The 15,458-nt window shown below is 42.6% G+C and overlaps 1 protein-coding gene across 4 annotated transcripts in view; it reads right to left on the minus strand.

The window, feature by feature from the left end:
- Positions 1-15,458, minus strand: part of szt2 (SZT2 subunit of KICSTOR complex) — a 195,857-nt gene that overhangs the window by 73,273 nt on the left and 107,126 nt on the right. For all 4 annotated transcript variants that reach the window (XM_078218778.1, XM_078218776.1, XM_078218777.1 and 1 more), the window contains 5 exons: positions 13,505-13,628; positions 13,292-13,403; positions 10,487-10,605; positions 8,711-8,875; positions 7,280-7,361 (listed from right to left, as the gene is read on the minus strand). In XM_078218778.1, the coding sequence (XP_078074904.1) occupies positions 7,280-7,361; positions 8,711-8,875; positions 10,487-10,605; positions 13,292-13,403; positions 13,505-13,628 (602 nt within the window). The remainder of the gene's footprint in view (positions 1-7,279; positions 7,362-8,710; positions 8,876-10,486; positions 10,606-13,291; positions 13,404-13,504; positions 13,629-15,458) is intronic.

Consider the following 15,458-nt stretch of genomic DNA (forward strand, 5'->3'; position numbering starts at 1 on the left):
CAGTTAAAGATCGATCAATATGGGTTCACAAAAAAATTGAGGTTCACTACCCTAGGGATTTTCAGAAGGTCAAAATTAACCAAAATGAATCGCTGAAATGAATTCGCAGTGTGGGTTATGAGAGGAACAATGCTGTCTTCATGTCAATGCCCTCTATTAGCAGCTAACCTCAGGCACACTGCAAATTGTAAGCATCTTTATTCAGGGAAACACAAAATAGCACTGAAGAGAATTGAGATGTACAATTCCTTCATTATATCATTTAGCAAGTGATGTCAAATCTTATAAGAAAAATATTATGCAAGGGTGGAGCAGCAAGGCGGCAGTGAGCATGTTTCTGTCAGTTCAGGATCAATAACTCCAAGCTCACCTATAGCACAACCAGATAACTGTCCTGCATAATAGATTCAATAGTGTGTTCACTGAACTGTTGCCGAAGCTCACCATATTTATCTCAAAATGAAAATGAAATTCACAAACAACTCAACAAGGACCGTACAAAATGGCATTAAACTATTTAACTTGACCTTCAATGTAGTATGTGAAAAACTCATAGCATAATGGTCAAAACCTGGGACTGGATTTTCAATTATCGGTGGGGACCCAAAACACCGGGAGTATCATCTAAGAGACCTGCAAATAACAGAGCAGCAGTGCCATATGTCTGTTCAGGCAATGGATCTCAGACATGTGCATCTGGTCCACAACAAGCTAGGGCCTCATGACTCCCATGGAAGTTCCCGACCTGCAGCCATCAACGTCACTTGAATTTTTGTGTTGCTGAAAAGAGACATGTTCCCAAAACTTTTCAACTTGCACTCATCAGGACAAAGGCAAGAATGCCAAATTTCAAACGATCACAATGATTTATTATTCAGGAAAAAAGGATACTGATTGGTTGGCAAGTTGTCATGGAGAAGGCTCCCTCAGTTTCTAGGTAATTCAAAAAAGGTGCAAGGGTTGAACAAATTCCTTCTATTTTCAGAGAATGAGTCCTTGCGTTTGAATGAATGATGCTTTTAGCAAGCATAATTGAGCTACATCACAAACTCAACTGATTATCTTAAATCGGTTATTAGTGCAGCTATTAGTGCACTCAGGATTGTTCAGAAAGTGCTGCCTAATTATGGAATCACACCTAACAGTAGATGTCTTGTTTTGGGTTTTGCAACTGTGGGCTGATTAAGTATGGTCTGTACCCTGCCTGTTATGAACAACCAAAGGAACATACTGTTTGATACAATCACCGTCACACTGACACTGAAATTCATTCATAACGTTGTTCAACACTACCTGTGATAGATGGAAGGTCTTTTTGGACTGAAGGTAGCATCCTGCTGTGGAAAATACCATTTTCGTAACCACTGCACAGAAGCATTGGGAAATTGCTTGCTCCACCTTTTGAGATATAGTTTGCCTTTCCAGTGTAACTCAAGGTAGATGGGGCACTTTTCAGATCTGAAAGCCCCTTTGGACCTTAACAACAATCTTGCAAGAACAGCCCTAGCCAATTGCTCAGCTTGCATAGATTGACACAAAAATAGAGAGCATCAAAGCTATCCTGTGGGACAATGGCTATCCTGATCAGATCATAATCACTGTATCGCGGAAACTTGCAAATGGCCCTAAGGTCGCTAGTTTCAGACCTGATGAGTGCCCGGTCTTCCTCAAATCACCCTGGAAAGGCAAACTAAAAAAAATCTGAACAACAAGTTCTCACCATAGTTACAAAGCTTATTATTTCCCCTGAATTCAAAGTTTTAAGGTCACCAAGACTAGAGTATCAGGGGAGAAGAACTGAACATTCTACTTCAGATATCCCAATATCCACTTCAAAATGCCTGATTTTTTTTAGCAGACTGAAGAGCTCCTCCAATTCAGGGGGAAGCCTCATTCCTTTACACTAAAGCAAATACGTTAATAGCAGCAATGAAGAGAGTGAAGGACCTGAAGGGACTGGGCTGACAACTATCACCAAACCTGAGGATCAGGTAGCCTTTCAGAGAAGTTAAAACTTTTCCATTGTGAGAGCCAGGAAGAGCAGGAGAGCTCTTCTGGGCCACACAAATGAAAGGTTTGGGGTTCGTTATCTACTGACTGCTCAGGAACCCCCATTCTGACTATATCCCTGCATTTACCTTGGCTCTGGGGAGGTGGATGATTTAGTACATACCAGGAAGATTTTCCTCGCATTTAAATGTCATACCAAATAGTTAAATTGAGACAACTGCGACTTGAATTTGACAATTATCTCAATTCTTATAATGTTAAATATCCAAAGTTCATAACAATTCCATCCGGACCACTGGAAGTCACCACCTTGGAAACCAAAGTTTAGCTTTCAATAGTAACAGATAAACAAGTGGGATGCCAAATCCAATGATCTGGGAGAGTCATAATGAACCACAATTATCAGGCTGTACATTATCAAACAGTCTAAAGAATAACAATGTTCTAATATAAAACATGCAGCAGAGAGCAATAGCGGAACATGCAGTGCTATCATAACACCACTTCCCCACCCTGCTCAAACACTAAAAGAACTATAGCATTTGATTTCATACCAATAGTGTACTAAAACACTCAGCCAAGGTGACAAAACCAAAAATGGGAATGAAGTGAAATTGGGAAGTTTAGAGAAGACAAAAACAATAACAAAAAAAAGCAATGAGGGAGGCTTTTAATAGCACACTGCCGCATCTACAAGTTAAGCAATACCTTGGAACTGGGAGGGTGGAAATAGATGCTGCACAAGTTCCACCATGGTACCTACATCAATGAAAGAACATTCATAGATAGCTTGTTCACCTAAAACACCTTCAATAGCAATAATTATTAGAGGACAGGCTGAACAAGCTCTAGGATGGAAAAGGTACTACAAAAAAGACAACTGCACATGATAAGGGCTTACTCGCCACTGCTGTGGTAAGTGAGAGTGTGTGTAGGTGAGTGTGTAAGAGAAAGAGGAGAAAAAAAGACATGGAGACACATCCAGTCCAACAGATGGGACAGTAAAATGATTTTAGACTTCCAAACATATTGAGAAAATACACAGTTGGGATCCTGCCCTGCAGATGCCACAGTTCAAGCTATTTGCGAGGGAACAGCCTGGTTCAGCATTGTCGAATGCCACTGTTTCACAGAAAAACTGACAAAAATGTAAAAGGAATGCTTTGTCTAATAGCGAATTCTGCTTATTCTAGCGGTAAGGAAATATCAGGGGAGATGGAGCATCGTTACTACCTGTTGGGCAGCAAGGAAACAAAGAGGAGCACTCATACATATCTGACACAATGTGATCTCTTTAATTATCCACTTAAATAATGATGCTGTTTCAATTATAATGACAATACATTTCAAAAAATCCTCTAATCCGAGAAGCTTGAAAAGGAAAAGTGCAAAAGAAATGAGCCACAAGAGAAAATGAGAGAAAGCGGTGCAGGGCAAGTTTGACCTCCCAAGTTGTCACGGTCCTGACCTCAACCGTGACACTGTAGGAGAGCATGTCAGACAGAGCACAGACATCTCAATCTGGATGGGAAAGTGCTGTGCCTAGGTGAGCTTACACTTTCTAACTGTCAGCCCCTCACAGCACAGTTGGAGGTTTGAGAACCAGCTTCTCCCTGACTTCTTAGCATCAGTCTGTTCATGACACCATTTTAAGGGTCACAATAAATTGTGTGGATGGAAGTACAAAGTTACAAATGGTCATTAAACAATGGCAGACGCAGGTCAACTTGGGGAGCTCTGAGGACATTCACTTTAGATCAGAGAAAGACAAATATTTTCATAGAATCCCTACAGTGCAGGAGGAGTTTTGGCCCATTGAGTCTGCACCAACTCTCCAACAGAACACCTTACCCAGGCCCTATCCCCATAACCCCACGTATTTAACCCACTGATCTCCCTAACCTACACATCTTGGGACACTAAGGGGCAATTTAGTATGACCAATCCACCTAATCTGCACATCTTTGGATGTTGGGAGGAAACTGGAGCACCCGGAGGAAACCCACGCCGACAGGGGGAGAAAGTAGAAACTCCACTCAGTCACCCAAGGCCAGAATTGAACCCGGGTTCCTGACGCTGGGAGACAGCAGTGCTAACCACTGTGCCACCATGATTCAGGTCATATGGATTTATGGGTTAGAAATTGGATTGAATTCACAACATGTGAGAGGTTGCAAATGTCCTGCAAATGTTTTAAAATGTCCTTTGCCTATTTTAATTTGGAATACAGGTAGGTGGTGGCCTTTAATCACCATTTTCACTGATAATATGTTTTTCTGTCGAGAAGCTGTAGAGGAGTGAAAAGATTTAGGTGATATATACAGAGATCAATTAAAAGCAAGTGCACAAGTACAAACTATATTGTTCTCACTGGAGCGACGGAGGTTGAGGGGAGACCTGATAGAAGTCTACAAGATTATGAGAGGCATGGACAGAGTGGATAGTCAGAAGCTTTTTCCCAGGGTAGAAGAGTCAATTACTAGGGGGCATAGGTTTAAGGTGCGAGGGGTAAGGTTTAAAGAAGATGTACGAGGCACAGTACAGAGAGTAGTGGGTGCCTGGAACTCGTTGCCGGGGGAGGTAGTGACTTTTAAGGGGCATCTTGACAAGTACATGAATAGGATGGGAATAGAGGGATATGGTCCCCGGAAGGGTAGGGGGTTTTAGTTAAGTCGGGCAGCATGGTCGGTGCAGGCTTGGAGGGCCGAAGGGCCTGTTCCTCTACTGTAATTTTCTTTGTTCTAATCAAATAGGCTAACAGAATGCTGGCTATATCGAAAGGGAGTTGGAATAAGGCATGGAAATGATGTACACAGTTGTACACAGCTTTCATCAGCTACTGTCTGAACTGCTGTGTTCAGTCTCGGCACCGAACCCTAGCAAAGATATACTAGCCTTGGCATGGGCACAAAAACCAGAATGAAACAGAGAGTAAAAGGTTAGATTAAGAGAATAAAACTTGGCTCACATTTACATGGTTGAGCGGTGATCTAACCAAGGAGATTAAAATCACAAAGGAACTTGTTAGGATGGATACAGAGAAACTATTTGGTGAGGAGATCCAGAGCAGGAGGGAACAATCTTAAAATTAGAGCCACTTGGGAGTGAATTAGGGAGCATGTTTTCAATCAAATGATAGTGAAACTCGCTGCTCCAATGGCTGTGATCGCTGCAGTTGAAATGACTCAGACTGAGATCAAAAGATTTTTGGGGGAGGTTAGGATATCAAGGAACATGAAACAAATGAGGTAAATGGAATAGAGAAACAGATCAGCTTTGATCTAACGGAATGGTGGAACAGAGTGGAAGAGATGAATGGCCCAATCCTGCTCCTAACAGTGAGTGACTGGGGATTCAGTGCCCCGTGCTCTCCCCCACCCCCCCCCTCCCCCACCTTTAAAAATGTCCAAATCAAAGCTGCAAACCACTTCGGCTAACTAATGTGTGCAGGTTGACTAGACCGGAGTACCACTGTGTGCAGTGAAAGATTGCAAGGTATCAGCAGTTCCTCACAGAGAAAGATAAGAGCAAAAACAAGGTGCTCTGCTCAGCTACTGCCGAGTGAATCTCAATGACTATATGCAGTGACATTGCAAAATGACTGAAAATGGAGTTACTTTTTGCCTACTCGGTTGGTAGAGTGGTTTGCAGCAGAAAATGTATTACTTAGATTAGTAATTTTTAAAAGCAATCAACACCATCATTAAAATGCAGTAACAAGATCCTTTCCTACCAAGTGGAAAATTCATAACATTGTCAGCTTATTGTTACCATGGTGAGCAATGTGCAGTAACCCTAATGTAATTCAGTGTGAAGACTGATCATTAAAATTTTCTTTCTTTGAATTTAACAAACACTGACATGCAAGATTCACCCAAGCAGACATTTTAATCTGGTCTTAGATTTTGTTAAGTACAATTTAAATTATCAGTTATTTTGCAAAAGAGGGATTTGAATGCTGCAGAAGTGTGGCAGTTTTCTTTCTCTGCTCTACCTCCTATCCATGCCCCAAGTCAGCATTGCTTTTCATCCAGTTCCTTCCAAAATTGTAAGTTCGCTTTCCTTAGTTCTCCACGGTTGTCATATTTTCCCCTTATTTCCTTCCTTCCTTTTACAACAGTATTGGTTCTCCCCCTTACCTTTCTCTTTCATTCCAGCAATAATTATACTTCCGCTTTCCTCCCCTGATGCCCACCAAAGGATTAGCTCCTGTAAAACCTCAGTTCCCGCAGCAGCATGATTTAATTCAGGCTCCCCTATCTCACCTCTCTGTCTTACTTCCCTTTGTGCCACACATCATCATCCTATCTTTGCCCTCTGCTTTCCACCTGTGGAAGTTTTATTTGACCTTCTCCAGTGTACGGTCCCACACCTCGCATGTATTTTGGCAGCACATTTTCCCTCTTTGTGCTGCGTGGTATTACTGTTCTGTTTCACCTGCCCTACAGCAGCACCATTTCAGCTTCCAATCTCTTATCAGAGAACAGCACCACTCCACTATTTATCCTACAGCAAGATCAGTTTATTTTCTCCTTCCGTTTCCCCCCGCCGCACCCCTGCTCCCCCCCACCCCCCCGCCCAACCCCACCATCCCCCCCCCCCCCCCCCCCCCCCCAACCCCACACCTTTAATGTGCAGCTGCTTGTTCAAATTGGCCCACAAATAAATTTGAACCAGTGGCTAATGGGCTGCTACGTACATTTGCAATGCTCCTTCATTTTATCCACATCTATCCCAGGAGTCCAAATATTTGGAGCATTTTCTGGACATACTCTCACACTTCGTTACCTGGGACACTCGGCATATATTGTTTGAACCTGAAGACCACCGAGGATCTTGCAGTGGTTCGAACACAGTGTTGACAGTCTAAAAGAATCTTAATGTCACCAATGCTACCTCCATGTTACTTTCACTGACGATCTTGATGTACCGATCATATGCCCTGACCCAGAGTTGATTAAATCTAGACCTGCTGACAAGCCGTTAACCAGCTTTCTTACTGATGTTTACTGGATAGAAGATATTAATGGCTTCTCCCAGATATACCAGCTGGTATTGTCTACTATTTGGTCAATAAATCTTCCTGCTCCTGGCCTCCACAGTGACCTGGAGCCAGAATAATATTTCCTTAAAAGTTCATTTATCAGTCACAAGTAGGCTTACATTAACATTGCAATGAGCTGTGAAAATCCGCCACACTCCAGAATGCCATATCAAAAAAAAACTGATGCGTATTTAATCATCTGCTGCAAAGAAAGCTTCATGTTACCTTTGCCACCAGTCCCTTGACCACCAGGTTTATTGTAGAGGTAGATATCTGCATCGGTTACACTTTTTCCATGAGTGTAGTGCTGTAGGAAACAAAAATTCATAACTAGGGCAGTCAATCCACCCTTAAAATTAATCTCCAATCAGCTCCCATAAAACAGTCACCAGATCCCATCTTGTGAATAGTCTTTATATGAAAAAGAGTAGCACCTGCACAGGTACAGTGGATAAAAGAAGCACATTTTACTCGTAACTGCACACCATGACTGGTTTGTTGGTTGGTCAACAACCATGCATGCACGAGTATACACTATGTGAACAGATCACTAATACGTGCTTTGCAACATTTCCTGCAGCTGCAGAGTGAATAAGGAGTAAAGTTACTTTCACTTCATGAATAGATAGTTGATTAGATTGACAAACAAGTATTCATGTAACATCCCAGGTAGATACAGTAACCTTAGAATAACAAATGGACAGGATTTTCCCTGCGGTCTTCTAAACCCTGCCATCAGGTTCACTGTGTAGGGAAACAGCCATTCATTGTGAATTTCCCGTGGGCGGACAATTAATGGCCAGAGGGCAGGCTGACTATCCAATTAAGGACAGGGGAGGACTCTCGAAGCTGGAGAGTCAAACAGAGACCGTCAGGCTGTGATGGTGGGTGGGTGGGTAAGTAAAGGAGGTGCCGCCAGGCAATTAAATTAGCTGCCCCCTCCTGCAGGAACCCAGAGGCCAACTGGAAAATCTATTAATAGGCCGGGAGCCCTGCCCACCCCTGTCCCATCACGCCTCCAGGAAAGTGGCCTCAGTTGTGGCATGGAACCGGGGAACTGGCATGTCGGCTAGTGACGCGATTTCTAGTGCCAGCCCCGTTTCCATTTCAGGTTCCAGCGGGGCCTATGAAATCTCCCCTGTAATACCGCATTAACAGAGGTTCATCACCCTGTAGACGAGGCAGTCTGGGCAGAATTTCTAAAATATAAATTGTAGGAACAAGCTCTGCCCTCCCACTGATATTTGTTAACAATATATTGTTTTCAGTGAATTTTAATACTTAGAAGCATATTGAAATTCAAACCATGATCCCATTGTTTGACTTTGGACCTGATAAAAAGTTAATCTTAAATCATTCTTAAGGGTGTGTGATAAAACTTGTCATGCAAACTACATCCTAAGCCAGTCTATTAAAAATCAGACTGAGATCACAAACACATGACAAACAAAGGAAAAACTGCAGAACGCATACGCACAAAGCTGCAAGCAATCAGAGATAGTTACAGTTATCCTTAAAGGAAACACGACACATATATGAAGTACATTATCCCACTATGTCTTACCCTCGCAGAACAAATATTATGCCTTTATGTATCATGCTTTTAGGGGTAACCAACATCTTCAGCTAATTGCAGCCCTCTCTCCCAAAAAATACCTGAAAGTGATGTTCCACATTACTGTCTGTGTATTTTGGAGTATGAAGAAAAATCAGCAGGTTCTGACGGAGATAATATGCAACAGCGTACAGCCAAGGTAGACAGCAGTGTGGGATTGTGAACTGGACCACTTCAGTTGGTGGCGTACCAGGTGGCTGTATAAACTGCAAATAGAAAAAATATATAGTTTTCAAAAAACAATTGGTCAAAGATTTCTCCGACGTCCAAACTGAATTAACTTGATTATCCAATACATGCCTTAGGAATGTACTGCAATCTATCATTGCCATACCAATTATGTGCATTAAGGTGCTGACCAGTGAGGCCATTTTTGTCAGTACCAAAAACCATGAGACCATAAGACACAGGAGCAAAAGTAGGCCTTTCGACCCATCGAGTCTGCTCCGCCATTCAATGACATCATGGCTGATCTGATTTGATATTCTTCAACTCCAATTCCCAGCCTTATCCCCATAACCCTTGATTCCCTTACTGATTAAAAATCTGTTTATCGCAGCTTTGTAGATACTTGACGCCCCAGTCTCTACAGCCCTCTGCGATCAGGAATTCCACAGATTCAGCACACTCTGGGATAAGAAAATCCTCTGCATCTTTTGTCTTAAATGGGCGATCCCTTACTCAGGTAACTACAAAACTACAAAATGTCGTGAATGTAGCCCAATCCACACAAACCAGCCTCCCATCCATTGACTATGTCTACACTTCCTGCTGCCTCAGCAAAGCAGCCAGCATAATTAAGGACCCCACGCACTCCGGACATTCTCTCTTCCACCTTCTTCCATCAGGAAAGAGATACAAAAGACTGAAGTCACGTACCAACTGACTCAAGAACAGCTTTTTCCATCAGACTTTTGAATGGACCTACCTCGCACTAAGTTGATCTTTCTCTACATCTTAACTATGATTGTAACACTACATTCTGCACTCTCTCCTTTCCTTCTCTATGAACGGTATGCTTTGTCTTATATAGCATGCAAGAAACAATACTTCTCACTGTATACTAATACATATGACAACAATAAATCAAATCAAATCAAATCAAAAGGTCTCAAGTTGCTGAATTTCAGAGACAACAACACTCAGGGGAAGAGCAGAGATATAACCTGAATGGCTTGTAAAGGCGTGTTTTAGAAACAAAATAGTTTGGGGGCAAGGACTTTGGGAAAAATTACAAGATAAATGTTACTATTGTGGCACGAAATGAAATTCTCAATGACTATCTGAAAGTTTTAGAATGAAGCAAATAAAAAGGTAGAGGAGTTTTGAAAAAAATCATAACCACATTAATATTTTATACCTTAAAGAAATAGCACAAATATACACTGTTATTACAGCAATCCACTACTGCCACCCTGTGGGCTTCTTCAACTAGAATCAACCAAGACTAGTGCTTTAATGATGCTCCTCACATAACAGTCATTACCATAAACGTCTTTATTGACTAATGGTGCTTGAACATTACAGCTCTGTTTTTGAAACGTGGTGCTTTGTCCTTTCACCTGAGATCATCCGCCAGTCGAGTTGGAGCTGGTAAATCTGTGATACTTTGCAAGACTCACAAAATAAATGGTTCTCCATTGCAACAATGGGCCATTTATAATTCCAGGCCTCTGCTGACATATCACTTCAGTAAAAGCAGCTTAATATCGAAATTCTGCTTCATACATTCAACTAATAAGACAGCAGAGGGACGGATAGCACTGGTGCTCCCAGCCTCTTCCTCAATTTAAGTTACATTTTTATGTTTCCAATACCTCTACATCAGCAGGGGTCAGTTTGCAGTTTCTGACCAACATGACAGTGATGATATCAAGTGTTGCCTCATCCAACCGTCTTCGTAGGACCTTCACCAATTCATCTGTGATTTCAGGTCCTGAAAACACAGCAATACTATTTAATAAATCTATAAGGATGCAACATAATTATGATTGCAAATCAGATGAAGATGTGTACAAAATATAATTACCTATTAGGGACAACACCACCAAACTATTAGATGTGTGTGTGCACTGACTACAAGAACATGAGAACTAGGAGCAGGAGTAGGCCATCTGGCCTCTCGAGCCTGCTCCATCATTCAATAAGATCATGGCTGATCTTTTTGTGGACTCAGCTCCACTTACCCGCCCACTCACCATAACCCTTAATTTCTTTACTGTTCAAAAATTTATCTATCCTTGCCTTGCCTTAAAAACATTCAATGAGGTAGCCTCAATTGCTTGTTGGATTGGCTATCTAACAGAAAGCAGAGAGTCGGAATAAATGGGTGCTTTTCCGGTTGGCAATCAGTGACGAGTGGCGTGCCGCAGGGATCGGTGCTGTGGCCTCAACTATTTACCATATACATAGACGATCTGGAGGAGGGGACCGAGTGTAGGGTAACAAAGTTTGCGGATGACACAAAGATGAGTGGGAAAGCAAATTGCGTGGAGGACACAGAGAGTCTGCAGAGAGATTTGGATAGGTTAAGTGAGTGGGCAAGGATCTGGCAGATGGAGTATAACGTTGGTAAGTGTGAGGTTATCCACTTTGGAAGGAATAATAGTAAAATGGACTATTATTTAAACGGTGAAAAATTATAACATGCTACTGTGCAGAGGGACCTGGGGGTCCTTGTGCATGAATCACAAAAACTCAGTTTGCAGGTGCAGTAGGTAATCAAGAAGGCAAATGGAATGTTGGCCTTTATCGCGAGAGGGGTGGAGTATAAAAGCAGGGAGATCATGCTGCCTCTGTACAGGGTACCGGTGAGGCCGCACCTAGAGTACTGTGTACAATTTTGGTCCCCTTATTTAAGAAAGGATATATTAACTTTGGAGAGGGTACAGAGAAGGTTCACCAGGTTGATTCCAGAGATGAGGGGGTTAGCTTATGAGGAGAGATTGAGTAGACTGGGCCTGTACTCATTGGAGTTTAGAAGGTTGAGGGGAGATCTCATAGAGACATACAAGATAATGAAGGGGCTCGACAGGGTAGAAACAGCGAGGTTATTTCCACTTGCAATGGAAACAAGAACTAGGGGGCATAGCCTCAAAATAAGGGGGAGTCAATTTAGAACAGAGTTGAGGAGGAACTTCTTCTCCCAGAGGGTAGTGAATCTTTGGAATTCTCTGCCCAATGAAGCAGTAGAGGCTACCTCATTAAATGTGTTTAAGTCACAGATAGATAGATTTTTAACCATTAAGGGAATTAAGGGTTATGGGGAACGGGCGGGTAAGTGGAACTGAACCCACTATCAGATCAGCCATGATCTTATTGAATGGCGGAGGAGGCTTGAGGGGCTAGATGGCCTACTCCTGCTCCTTTTTCTTATGTTCTTATGTTCTTCACTGACAGGGAATTCCACAGATTCACAATCCTTTGGGTGAAGAAGTTCCTCCTCAACTCAGTCCTAAATCTGCTCCCTCTTATTTTGAGGCCATGCCCCCTAGTTCTAGAGGGCCAGTGGAAACAACCTCCCTACTTCTATCTCATCTTTTCCTTCATAATCTTATATGTTTCAATAAGATCTCCCCTAATTTTTCTATAACAAGTGTTTACACTGGCCTGAAACAGAAAATGCTGGAAAACCTCAGCAGGTCGGATAGCATCTGTGGAAAGAGAACAGAACTACCCATTTGGAGTCTGGAAGCCTCCTCGTCAGTGCTGTCAAGAGTTCCCAATTGTATGCCCATTCCTAAATGTAGTAATTTGTTACTACTGAAACAGCAAATACAGCCATTGCTCAGTCAGTAGGCAATTTCATCCGAGTTACAAGTTTGTGGGTTTCCACTTGAGGTTTGAGCACATAATCTGGGAGTATCAGTGTTGCATGGTCAGAGCTGCCATCTTTGGGTGAGACAATAACTTAATGCCCCAGTGCCCTCTCAGGTGGATGTGTCCAATGCCATTATTGTGGCAAGATCCTTTGGCATTATTCCAAGAGCAGCAGGGGAGTGCTTTTTGATGTCCTACCCAACATCCATCCCAGAAACAACATCCTTGAAACAGATTATCTGGTCATTATTACATTTCTGTTTGTGCACAAAATTGACTGCAATTTTCCCCACTTAACAAAAATGATTACACTTCAAAAAGTATTGAATTGGCCAGAGAGTTCTTTAAAGTCATGCAAAGTGCTATATAAATGCAAATTTTTCTTCTTTGTAACAATTTTTAAGGGTTAGAGTTGGAGATACAAGCAGCATCATTTGATAAGTGCAGAATTTTATTTGAAATGTGAAATGAGGAAGAGGCAAAAACTCAATTTGGGAGAGACAGAACGTGTGTAAATTTGTTAGGTTAGCTGATTGCACAGGCTCGATCTCAAACTCGGCTGACAGTGTAAATGACATTTCAATCAGTGACGAGAATAAGAGTGTTACAAAAGATTTTGATTAAAAGTGCTTCCTTAATGTTACGAGCCAGCCTTTCACTGCTAAGTGACCATTTTGGAAGTTTGATTGTTCATCATTTTGTAATTTCACTTGTTGCTCCTGGATACATTTTCCTACATCTACGGCAATTTTATTCCCGCAACAGCCAGGATGTTCCAACTTCAGCAGAAGTTGCAAACTTACCTGCCTGTCCCACACCGTGTACCATCAGCAGAATGTGCTTATCTACTTGTCCAACAGGTCGTGCTGACTCTGCACTTCGGGAGGAAGTGGAATCCGCAAAGGGTCTGGAACTCTGGATTAAACATGAAAGAACAGAAATTATGAGAAAAGTTCAAATCAATTCAGATTTTTTTTTAAATGAGGGATACAATAAAGATCACTGTTTGATTTTACCCCGAGCTCATCCACAGGTATGGGTTCCTGACTGCGTGTCAAAGCCAGCGAACGGGAAGAAAGCATGGGCTGAACCTCCCTATCTGACTCTGATGTATTTCCACTGCATGTTGTTTCAGACAGTCTGTAAGAATGGAGAAACAGTGAAGATAGGATGCAGTCAATACAGGCAAAATAATAGACTACATGCGATGTTTAAAATGAAAAGTATAATGGCAAAAACTTTTATTGCATTAGAACACTATTATGGCATGATACAATGGCATGTCATTTTTTTTTGGAACATTTCTTAGTAAACTCAATGTCAATTCTAACAGTTTATAATGCTTAGATCAATCCTGGCCTAATCAAGTAATGACCAAGCAAGGTCATTGGGGAAGCGGTGGCACAGTGTTATTGTCAATGGACTAGCAATCCAGAAGGCCTAAGGTAATGCACTGGGGGCAAATTTCACCTGCTGGAATTTAAATTCAATTAAATTAATTAATGAATCTGGAATTAAAAGCCAGATTCAGTAACAGTGACTCTGCAGTCCTGTCACATCAAATTCTGAATATTGGTGGACTATTAAACAACTAACTGGAGAAGGGGGTTCCACAAATATTCCCATCCTCAATTACAGGGGAGCCATCAGTGCAAACGACAAGGCTGAAGGACTTGCAGCCAGCTTCAGCCAGAAGTGCCGAGTGGATGATCCATCTCGGCCCCAGCATCACCGATGCCAATCTTAAGCAAATTCGATTCACTCCGCGTGACACCAAGTGATAGCTGAAGGCTTTGGAAACTGCAAAGGCTATGGGTCCTGAAAACATACCGGAAATAGTACTGAAGACTCGTGCTCCAGGACCGGCCGTGCCCCAGGACCGGCCGTGCCCCAGGACCAAGCTGTTCCACTACAGCTGCAACACTGGCACGTATTCAGCAAAGTGGAAAATTGCTCAGTCCACAAAAAGCAGGACAAATCAAACCCAGCCAATTACCTCCCTATTAGTCTACTCTCAATCATCAGAAATGTGATAGGTGTCATTGAAAGCACTATCAAGCTCCACTTACTTTGCAATAACCTGCTCACTCTCGCTCAGTTTGGATTCCGCCAGGGTCATTCAGTCCTTGATCTCATTACAGCCTTAGTCCAAAAGTGGACAAGGGAGCTGAACTCAAAAGGCAGGGTGAGAGTCACTGCCCGTAACATCAAGGCAGCATTTGACAGAGTGTGGCATTAAGGAGCCCTAGCAAACCTGGAGTCAATGGAATCAGGGGGAAAAGTCTCCACTGGTTGGAGTCATACCTAACACAGAGGAAGATAGGTGTGATTGTTGGAGGTCAATCATTTCAGTGACAGGGCAAGAGACCAATCATCATCAGCTATTTCATCAATGACCCTCCCTTCCATCATAAGGTCAGAAGTGGGAAGGTTCGCTGATGATTGCACAATGCTCAGCACTATCCTTGACTCCTCAGACACTGAAGCAGTCCACGTCCATATGTAACAAGGTCGGAAAAACATTCAGGCTTGGGCTGATAAGTGGCAAGTAACAGCCCTGCCACACAAGACCCAGGCAATGACCATCTCCAAAAGGAGAGAATCCACTCATCGTCCCTTGACATTCAATGGCATTACCATAGCTGAAACCTGATAGGGGGGGAAAGGGAACTGGATAAGCAGCTGAAATGAAAGAAAAGGAGGTGTGGTGACAATGGGGCGAATGTTGCAGAGAGCTGGCATGAACATAATAGGTCAAATGGCCTGCTTCTTTGCTGTAACCATGATGATTCGATCATACCTGTAACAGCAGTCAGTAGTTTATGGAGATTGAACAACGGGCGGCACAGTGGCAAGCACTGCTGCCTCACAGCGCGAGTTCAATTCTGGCCTCGGGTCACAGTCAGTGTGGAGTTTGCACATTCTTCTCGTGTCTGCCCGGGTCTCCTCCGGGTGCTCCGGTTTCCTCCC

Source organism: Mustelus asterias, chromosome 8, assembly GCF_964213995.1.
Source record: "Mustelus asterias chromosome 8, sMusAst1.hap1.1, whole genome shotgun sequence".
NCBI classification, from domain to species: domain Eukaryota; kingdom Metazoa; phylum Chordata; class Chondrichthyes; order Carcharhiniformes; family Triakidae; genus Mustelus; species Mustelus asterias.